This window comes from Poecilia latipinna, unplaced genomic scaffold (genome assembly GCF_001443285.1).
Source record: "Poecilia latipinna isolate Pla-1442-1.1 unplaced genomic scaffold, P_latipinna-1.0 Scaffold2063, whole genome shotgun sequence".
Taxonomy (NCBI): domain Eukaryota; kingdom Metazoa; phylum Chordata; class Actinopteri; order Cyprinodontiformes; family Poeciliidae; genus Poecilia; species Poecilia latipinna.
In genome coordinates, this window is record NW_015114679.1 from 46144 (window position 1) to 57343 (window position 11200).

At 38.6% G+C, this 11200-nt stretch overlaps 1 protein-coding gene across 1 annotated transcript in view; it reads right to left on the minus strand.

The window, feature by feature from the left end:
* Positions 1-10887, minus strand: part of LOC106936018 (pleckstrin homology domain-containing family G member 5-like) — a 56840-nt gene extending 45953 nt beyond the window's left edge. The window contains exon 1 of the mRNA XM_015016790.1: positions 9941-10887. Within this exon, the coding sequence (XP_014872276.1) occupies positions 9941-10022 (82 nt within the window). The 5' untranslated portion in view covers positions 10023-10887. The remainder of the gene's footprint in view (positions 1-9940) is intronic.
* Positions 10888-11200: the final 313 nt, after the last annotated feature.

Genomic DNA, 11200 nt, shown 5'->3' on the forward strand with positions numbered 1-11200 from the left:
TAAAGTAAAGCTAGAGTGTAAAATGAATGTGATAGAGAGTTTGAAGGGCTTTTTTTTTACGTTGTGTTGTCTCGTAAAAAAATAAATAAAAAGTCCAACCATAAAAGTAGCCATGTGGGCAACAGTGATTAATACCTCTACATATCAATCCCAGTGATCAGCAACCTTTACAACTTTAAGAACCATTTTTGATTTTTAGCCAACTAAACAAAAACTACATGATTATTCACAAAATAAATATATATGTATTTTTACAATATACTCAGACATTTGCTTTGATTTTAAATGACAGAAAACCAATCTTATTTTTGGGGTTTAAAATAAAGAAAATCAAATAAATTAAATGAATAAATACATTTTCGTCACTGGAATTTTCAGATGACAAAAATGTAGTTTCCAACCTAAATACAAGAAAATACTTCACAAAAATAGTGAAGTATTGAACAACATTTTAAGATATTGTTCAATTCTTTATTATTGTTGGCCAAAGACCAAGAGCCACAGGTTGCTGACCCCTGGGTCTAACCAATCCTGGACTACCTTCATTAGATTCATTAAAAACTACAGATGCAAAAGATGCCTAATCCCAATCGGTACTGCAATGCAAGCAATCAGGAAGTGGTATTTTGTAGGATAGAATATTGCAATTGTCATGAATTCCAAATCTGCATGTCAGAAGATGTTGGCTGTTGGATCGACTTTAACCACCCTTAACATTCATAACTTGGGTGTTAAACCTGACAAAAGGTGGAGACATCAAGGAGAAATTGATATAAAAGAGGAAAACATGAGTGAATAATAATGTATTAAGCCACTGAAATACTTAGTAATAGTATTGCAACTGCATGTACTCCAAATAAAATGCAACCCTCCTTCAAAGAATTTTTTGGATTGATGATAATTTAATTTTGGGGTGAAATTTAACCAACATGGATAATCAGGGATTTTATATTTTCCAAAATCCTGCAACATCTCCTGACCTCGATCAGTCTGTACACCCTTAGTAAATAGTAAGGCAAAATTTTGCCAAGTCTGGATATGAAGTTTCTGAGAAAAGCGTCAATTTGTCTAGACCATCCTGAGGCCCAGACGTAGGAAGAATACAGTAGACAGTTTTCACATGTGGCCAACAAATTCCTGCAGCTTCTTTAGTGTTGCCCAAGGCCTCCTGGCAGCTTCCCGGACCAGCCTTATGAATTCTGGAGTGACGCCCTGTAGTACCTCATTGCCTTTGTACACCATACTTGATTACAATTGGACTGCTGTACAAAACATGTCTTATAAATGTCTTGTAACTCTTCTCTGATTGGCTAAATAGAAAGCCAACTAGTTTCATACTGCTGGTGGTTCATGAATATCACAGCTGGAGCAAAGGCTCAATCTAGAAAACTTTAAATGAAAAATTATTTTTAAATTATTCTGATTCTGCTTGTAAAGACTGTGGCGTTAAAGAAAACTGTTGCCTTCTTTTCCACATCAAAACAATGTACAACTTTAACAAGACTGTGGAGCCTTTTTATAGAGACTGTAAAACAAACAAGTTGTGGTTTTATTTAGTCTATTGGCTGCCTGAAAACATCTCAGTGACAGTAAGACTCAAAGAACTGCACACTCATCCAATTCTCAACACTGACGTTTTCTTTAGTTATCTGGTGGATTTTAAAAATGAGAATAAACTGAAACTGATTTGTGTTTTTTTTCCTCAACATGTGTGCAATGCTCCTCACAGAAGAGGCAGATATTGATTTTCTAATAAAGCATTGAGATTTTTTTGAAAGCCAAACAAATGTCTTTGAAAATAGGCAACTAAGCTACCTCTAAATTATTACAGTTAGACAAAAACAGGAAGACAAAACTGTTTGTGTGTGTCAATCATCAATAAACTGGATCCCCAGTAGATTCCCACTCACTGAAGAATCAATGATGCGCTGAGGAGAAGTGCGTGTGAGAATGACAGGACTGTAAACGAGGCCTTTTGGAGTGTGTTTGCGGCAAGAAGAGAAGTCGTGTGAAGCCGAGTGTCATCATACATGGTGTCGTTAAAGGCTTCAGCGTGGCCATGTGAGTGAAGGTTGGAGGTTATATTTAGCAAAAGCAGCCCATCACAGAGGCTGAAGTTAACCCTTTACCAGAAAATCAGGATTCAGATCCTGAGATTAATAAACGTGTAGCTGATTTATGTCATTTCAATGTTCTAATTATGCAATTGTGCCACAAATGGTGGAGCAGCAACTTTAAGTGTTCAGTTTTCTGTTACTTTGGTCGCAGCTAAATGCAATAACGTCAGCCTAAAATTCCCTTCTTGTCTTTTTTTTCCAATAAGTTTTCCAGAGGTAATCTGATAACTTAGTAGTCTACAGAGTCCCATCAAGTGACACGCACACAAACACAGTGAAGAAAGTTCACCTTGATTAAGATGTTCCAAGGAACAGCATTATCAACCAAACAGTGCTGTCCAAACTTTCTTACACCACAGTGTTAGCTGCAGCACCAAATGACTCCCCACCCTAATCGCACTTAGTTTTATCTAAAATATTTCAGATTTGAATTTTTAACTCCAGTATAACTTTGGTCAACTGTATTATGTTTCTTTTTTAATAGCAGAAAAAAATCAAACTGCTTTGAATTGAACATGTGTTGTAAAAAAATAAAAATAAAATATAACTGTAGCCAATATTTCCAAACTCTATAAATGAGCCATTACTTCTGCTTCTTAAACTTTTCACAGCCTTTTTTCCCTCATAAGACCACTGAATGTCATGTTGACATTTCAAAAGTGCAAAAAAGTTGGACATTAAAAAATAAACACGTTTTTCCAAGATGACAAAGACAATTTGCCTTTTCTAAGGCACACATGTAAACAAACTGTTTTGAATCCAACATGCTTTGCTAATTTTTTTTATGTTGATATTTCAACATATGATTTAAAAAGTATTTTAATTCCCAGCAGAAGCTGACATGGTTCAGATCTCTAAAGGAGGAATTGGCCAAAATTCCAGCAAACTATTGTGTGAAGCTTGTGAAAGAATTTGACCCAATTTCTACAGTCTAAAAATTGAAAATCTATGGATGGAAATATAGCTAGTGTGGCTAGTCCAAAAAACAAAAGTGAAAAGTTTTTGAAGAAGTTACCTAAAAAATATCAAACCCACAAGTGAGATCGTTTTAAAAGTGCATTTAAAGTATTGCAATGTACTCCCAAAAGGTACACTTTGTTTAGTTTGCAATGCAAAGAGACAACACATGAACCATCTGAGTAAAAAGGACTATCCTCTCTGACAGATTCACCATAAAGCACTGTATAATTTAACAGTCCATTCCTGAAGCAGTAGCTCCGAGGAACCAACAACCACTCCTCAACTTGTTGACAGAAATAATCCCATAATTGGAAAAATCTGGCTGAAATTGCAGTGGAGGTTCTACCTTTGAGAGACCGATAACAGAGTCAATGGGAATCAAAAACACTTATTCGCTGAAAGTACAGTTATTGTCAGGTGGAAGGCTGCAATGTTCATAAACAGTCATTTAGCCAGGGTGGAGGTTAGAAGTGTGGAAGGACACATTCAGAGATAAATGGTTGCAGTTCTGTTTTCCCCTCAGAGAAGGTGTGTGTAAGCGCGCGTGTTTGACCTTAACGTAGTCCCTTTAATTATCTACTGCTTACTTTAAAGAAAAGCAGCTCACCATTGGCCTTTTAACACAATGAGACGCTGGAAGGCTCTTTGATCAACTGAAGTCGTTTCAGGTTTACTGCCTGACATCTTTCTTGATTTTAAAAAGCAAAAGTAGATTAAAGTTGTGCATTAAAAACAGCTCAGTTAAACAAGTCCTTCTCCAGCACAATCAAATATGGCCTAGAGAACACACAGTTTTAAAGGCATGTCCCTTCAGATGACGACAATTTGTTTGTTTAAGGGTCAAAGTTAAGGCACAAGGAACAGTTTGGGCTTCTGTTCTCTGACAGCCAAGAGTTCTGGGAGGGCGTAAGAGAGACGGATGGTAGGAAAACATGCGTGAGGAAAGACTGAAGAAAAATAAGCCTCCAGCTGTGGGACGTTTATGCGAATGACTTCATCCCTGACTGCAAACTGGCTGAAACTGCAGTCACGTGTGGAAATCCCGCAACACCTGTTTCTGTGTAATATGATATTCACCTTTGCCGAGCAGGGAGAGCCTCGTCGAAAGACAAACCTCTAGATTTGCATATTTTCTTGTAAACAGTATGTCGACCTTCGTTTTGTCTGGTGTACCTTAAGAAGATCTCTTAAACTTTTTTTTAATAATTGTTCTGCTTTAAGGAACAAAGAATTTATTTCCTTCAAAATAAAAGCTATGAAAAACACACACCACTGTCAATCTTGCATTAAAAATCTCATCTGATGATCACAGCTTAACAGTTAAAGAGACAAAGAATACTTCCTATAATAGCAAGTTCAGTTGGGTTATATTCTGTAAAGCTTCTTAGCTCAAGTATCTGGCTGGACAGAACTATCCATCAGACTCACCGTCGGCAAAACAAAGGCTTATGAGCTTTACCCAAACAGAAATTGCTAATGCAGAATTTGGTTGAACGCTGACTACTCATGATCTACTCAAAGAAAGTCATCCCAGTGCTGTCTAGCAGAAAATCCCTCTGGTTTGATCAGTGTTATACAAAACTACAACATGTGCAATAAACTGCTCAGTTACATTTGGAACAGTATAATAGTTCAAAACCTTTGTTTGCCTATATATTTTTCCAATCTGTCCAGGACATAAACTTTCACTTGCTGCATTTCCATTGACCAAATAAGTGCACAATTTAAGAATTTGAAAATAAATTCACTTCATGGAAACGTTAATTTCAAAAAAAAAAAAAAAAAAAAAGTTTTTTGACAAAAAGTGTTGGCACTATTATATGGTGACTTTTTGGCCGTATCACAATGGATTCATTTCACAAAACCGCAATGGAAGTCAGATGGTCAACAACCAGATGTTGGCGCTGGTGCAAACCACAAAGAAGAAGACAAGAGGAAGTTGTTGACTGATCATGACAACTTGTCACGTGAACAAACTTATTCACCTACAATTTTATTATGTTTCTTATTTAATGGAAACGTTGCAATTATAAAATTGTGTTTTATAAACATTACTGGAATATTGACAAAGTTTTGCACACATTTGTTGTTTAAGCGCAAAACTGAAATAGATCTCTGTGACCAAGATGTCAGAACTCAGGGAAAGTGCTGGGCTTACGGCAATTATGGAAAAACATTATCAATCAATGAAAATGTGGGTAAATTAAAATAAATATCATTACAATATTCAACACTATCATTAATATGAACAGATTTCCTTCAGTTTATATTAATGAACATTCCAAATGGAACGTTGGTAACATTCCAGTCGCCAATGTTAACCACACGACAACCTAAATTTGATGTAAATATCTAAACTCCATTTCCTTTCAAAGTTTTAAGTTAAGGGGATGGAGTTATTAGAAGTTTAATTACTTTAACATGACAGCTTTCAAAAGTAAGACAGAGGAATCAAAATGACAAGACCGAAGGGATTCGATGGGGAATTTCCATTTTAAAAGAAATACGACCCTAGAACATTTTCAAAAATCAAAACAAGTTAACACTCCCTAATTTTGCCAAAAGGGATTTTTTTTTCTTGACAAACATCTCTAAATACAATATCAAGCTCTGTCAGAGTAAAATTCACATGCAGCAATACCATAATACTGAAATCCATGAAAATAAGCATGTTTTCTGTTGGACACAATAGAGAGGATTACTGTGCAAGTGCATGAATATACTTAATTATAGACTGTAACACGCTTTACACTTAACCAAGAGGTGGAGACCAACACTACTGAGTCAGTTTTGACCAGTTCTGACTGTGGAGAAATGCAGAGCACTCTACTGGATGATTTCAAACAAGAAATTTAAAAAAGAAAACGTCTCCAGGGTCACTGGTGTTAATGAGATTGAGGGCAGATCAAGGCTTTCACAGAACAATTGTGTTCGTGCAAAATCCATATTAGAACATGCCACAGCATAGCATGAGACTGAGAATTTTACTTATGAAAGCTGAAGGGAAAAAAAGAAAAAGAAAAAAAACTGTGACCTGGGATGGCATCAGGAAGAGAAATGCAAAGAGGGGAACGAGAAAGGAAATCACAATGAAACAATGGAGAGACAGTCCAAACAAGGAAGTTTAGAACGCCAACAGGCCTTGAGCCAGGCTAAAAATCACTAACATATATACAACAAACACACTACGGCACACACGCCCACGTTACACCAGTCTCCAGCAGAGAGACTGAACCCTTCTCCATATGTTCCCTCAGCACTGACGAGCCTATAAAGATTAAGTCCCACGCAACTCCACTAAGAGAATAATCTCACAGTGTCCATCTCACAGCAGTTCTCCACCTTACTGTCATTATTATAGCTGGCCCGGTCTCTACTTCTATTTGGGTCCTTCACAAGCCAGATCAAGATTGAGATATGAAATGCAATAAATGCTCTGCCGATGGCTGTTTCCGAGTATAGAACTGACCTCATCTTTAGAGTTAACTCAGTAAGGTCATCCTTATATGGCGCAGAGAGAGAAGACTTTCAGGAAACTGACTTCCCGGTGAACGGGTAAATCTGCAATGCTTTCCAAAAGCGATTATAGTTCTTTACCTTTTTCAGTTTGTCACATTATAGCTGTAATCTTGTATGCACTTTATGTGAATTCAAAGTATCACATTATGATTTTTTGTGATAAACCAACACAAAGCATCAATTCAACTCCACAGAAGGCCTGGCTGTACGTTTTAGGGTCGTTGTCCCGTTGGAAGGTGGATCTCATCCCATGTCGTAAATATTCTGCAGCCTCTAACAGGTGTCCATCCAGAACTGTCCTGGATTTAGCTCCAACCATTGTTTCTGACCAATTTCCTGTCCCCATAGCATAACGTTGCCACCACCATGTTCCACAGCAGTGATGGCATTTTCAGGTTGCATGGCAATTTGCATCTAGGCTTAAAAAGTTCAATTTTTCATCTTCAATGCTTTCTTTTGACATCTTTTCACTTTTGCTCAAAAACCAAATCTGAATCACTAGGAAACATCCTGTCAACAGATTCTCCCACCTGACCAGAGGATCTCGTCATCCCTAAAATAAAGTCAACAGAAAGGCCAGCTCTATGCTAGGATGTCCCCTCGACCCAATGGAAGCGTTGAAAGACAGAAGACGCCTGGCAAACATCCTAAGGTCCCCGTTGGACAATGTCTTCCATCACATGTATCAACCGGTTGTTGAACTGCAAAGCTCCTATAGTGAATGAAGCACTGCTGCATCGTAAGTGCACAAAGGGGCATCAACATAGATCCTTCCTTCCAGCAGCTGCAAGACTTAAGAATCAGACTCGGTGTCAACATAACTGCTGCCCAGTTTCTAATTTCAAAACATTTCTGCTGTCATTTGCATAGATTTTTAATTTCTTATTTAAATACTTACTATCCACTCAAGTCTTCTGGTTTAGGAGGAACATATCGAGGTATACATCAAATATACATTAAGATGTATATTTGATGTATAGTTGCTTGATGATGGCATTTGACAAAATGTAATGTTTATTGCTTTATACGTTTATGACATAAAGCATTTTGAATTGCATTGTTGCAGAAATGTTTGCACTTTGAAGACTTTTTTTCTCTTTAAAAATCTTACTCAGCTGCACATAATCCAAGTAGCTATGTTTAGAAACAGTGCAGTATTATTTATCTTATGTTGTAAATGTGCCCTTACTCTACAGTCTTGTCCTTATTTGTATAAATTTACTTACCTTTGTGTGAATCTCAAACTTACTGCTGTTGCACCTGATTTTCCTCCACAGTGAGATATTAAAGGATATTCCTATTTCTATGTTGTTTTGTTTTAATCTAGCCCCGCTTTAAACTTCCTCACAACTTTATCCCTGACCTGTCAGCTGTGTTCTTTACTCTTCATGGTGATGTTTGTTCACTAATAATCTCAACAAACCTCTGATGTCTTCAAAGGAGCAGCTCCTTTTATCCTGAGATTAAATTTTATGAAGGCGGCTGCACTCGATTTTGTTCAGGTGCGTCAGAATAAAAAAGGGGGGGATGAAAACAAACACTCTTCACAGTTAAGCACTAGTTTGGGTTGATCCATTATACAAAATCCAAATAAAATACAACTAAGTTAGCAATGTGAAAAAGTTTAAAGGATGTGAATACTTTGGCAAAGCTCTAATGAAAGTTGGTCTAAGAAGTCAAGGTAAGGAGGTTTGGCTGAAATAATTAAAAAAATAAAATAAAATAAAAAGACATAGGAAACTGCATTTTAACATATGAACATGGTAACTTTTTCTACATGTATGTATATATAAAAATGTTTTGAGATGAAGGTTACACTACAAACAGCACATTTGTTGGCATACTTCTTTAAAGATCTGAGGTAACTTAAACCTTTGTAACTTTATCATTCCCAGACTCAAGTTCACACAGTTTGAACTGTTGGAGCATCATTCATAAAGCAAAATGGTTTAATTGTCCTGAGAACGAATCACAGCAGACAGAGCTGAGATTTCTGGCCTGGGCTCCTTGTTTTTCAGAGGAAAACAGAGACCAGACAAGACATCTGGTCCCAGATTAGACCTGTGTGTTTAAGACAAGCTTAAGACTCCGGTGGCCTGGAACACTGAGGGGTTCCAGACTCAACCAATTAAGACCGCTAAACTTTAAACTCTGTGCTTACTTTACTTACTGCATGAACCCATGAACTGCCAGCACTGCGTGCATCACGCATGAACATGCACCATCAGGCAAATAGAGCAAAGCACTTTGAAGACGAGATAAAGAAAATCTTTGTCTCTTATCCTTTTGTAGATTCTAAACTTTGAGTTATGAGTTTTTGTGCTTCGCTGTTTAGAACTACTGTACTTTGGCTACCTGTGCCATGTATTTTGCTTACTACCTGAATATGTAAAACAGAAGCAGTCAGGGGAAGACTGGATAAATCTAAACTATAGCTGTGAGAGAAGAGAGGAGTAGGAAAAACAGTGCAGTCAATGGGATTGGGCTTGAGAGTGGAGATCCATCATCTGAATGTTGTTCCAGGGCAGGACTTCAGATCAGCCTGTCCTACCTCCTCTGACTTTACACAAGACTGGATGACTGCTTAAGGTTGCCAAATCCAGCCATTAGCTTTGATGCTTCAGAATTCCTGAGCAAAGTTCATGGAAAAGTTTGGAATTACTATTTAACATTTTCCAGATCTGGGCAAGTACAGAAAGAAAAAGAGGGAAAAAGCCATTTCCAGACTTAATATCCCATCACATTGTCAGAAAATCAATGCGAGATCCACCTCGCTGTTTGTCCATCTATTATCCCAAAATCTGTCCACCAATCCAACATCCATCACCTTGTTCCATCCACCAATTTCAATGTCCACCCATTTCTGTGCTCATCCATCCATCCACTTTATCATCCATCCATCCATGTCCTCTCATTCATCCACTTCCTTGCTCACCCATCTATCCACCCAGCCATCCCCTTCCTCATGCATCCAGCCATTTCCTTGCTCATCCACCCATCCATCCATCCATCCATCCATTTCCTCAACCATCCATCTTACAAACTGTCCAGCAAGGTTTGTATTCAAAGCATGACCTTGACAGAATTCCTGCATTTACAGGAGAAATGTCTAAAACTGGATTGAAAACTTTGTAGTCAGTCTGGTAAACTCTTGGTCACGAAAACTTATAAGAACCATGATGCCCAGAGGAATCCGGGCCACACAGAACTGGTGGATCCCACCCTGGATCCTGGAGAATTGCCCTGGTCCAAGTAACTTAAGTAAGCTTGACTTTAACACGCTGACCTGTCCACTGTGTCCAACTGGTACACCAACACATGCAACAAACACGTAGGCTACTCACTCAGTCTTAACCGGAGCCCAAGCCAGCTCCTTGGAGGCGATTTGTGCAGAACCGAATTCATGCTCCACTTGTTCGGAACCATCAATCCCTCCTTGCAGAACCCTCCTCCTCCTCCGCCGCCTAACAACCAGGTACTTCTCGGGTCTTTGTCGGCGTTTCGAAGCTCCACACGGATCGGACTCTACTGTTTGTTCGGCTGTCTCATTGTTGGGGCCATTTTCATTTCGCTCCTGCTACCACACTAGACGGATCGGTGGGCTCGGGTTGCGTGGTTCAGACCAGCTCGGCTCGGTGTGGAGCACAATGCTGCATGCAGCTCAGATCGCAAAGAAAAGCATCGCTCTTCGCACACAGCAGCAGAAAGTTACCTGAACTAACCAGCGCTGGGGATCAGGGCTGCAGGCTGGACGCGGCGCACAGCGGTAAATAACCTGTTGCAGGAAAAACAAGCAGAGAGCTCCTCGACGTTGGTAGGGGGGAAACAATAAAGCTCAACTGGTGAAGCTCGGTCTGTATGGGAATGATGGGATTTAGAGGACGAAAATCTTGTCCGGTGGCCTTTAAACCCGCAGCTCTGAGGAATGATTTCCTTACAGCAACTTTACGCAAGGCGCACAGCTGAGAGTGAAGCCTAGTTTGCTCTGTGGAGTCTCCGATCGACCATCCGGCTCTCCTCCATTCATTCACACTGACTGGGCTTTCAAAATGACTCGTTGCTTTGTCGCTCTAGTGGCCAAGAGCGGAGGTTCATTCAGGTTATACACTTCTACCCACTGAACATTCAGTTATTCTGTGCACGCACTATGTCTTATGAAATATAAAAGGGGGAAATGGTGAACCTTTGAACTTCACTGTCATGCCAAAATCACCACATATTTAAAATCAATTAAAACCCCTTTGGGCCTTATGAGGATGGATAATTGGAGCAGCCTAATGACCTACAGATTGTGAACAGGTGATGACGATCCTCTCTGGTTGGTTGGAAATCCTAGTGACCAATTTAAAAGACATTAATAAAAGGTAGGCTAGAGATCCCATCCCCCAAAAACAAGTATCCCACTGTAAATATTTGACAGATTTACAAAATAAAAATAAAAATAGAATTAAAGATGAACAGTTTAAATACAATCAGTATTTAAGCTGTTTCATATTTTGCTTACCTGTAAAAGGTATCAACACATTACAGGGTTTTTTTCCCCCTCATATTTTCATTTAAATAATCTTATTTTTTTATGTTTTCATTTAGATCCTATTTAATTT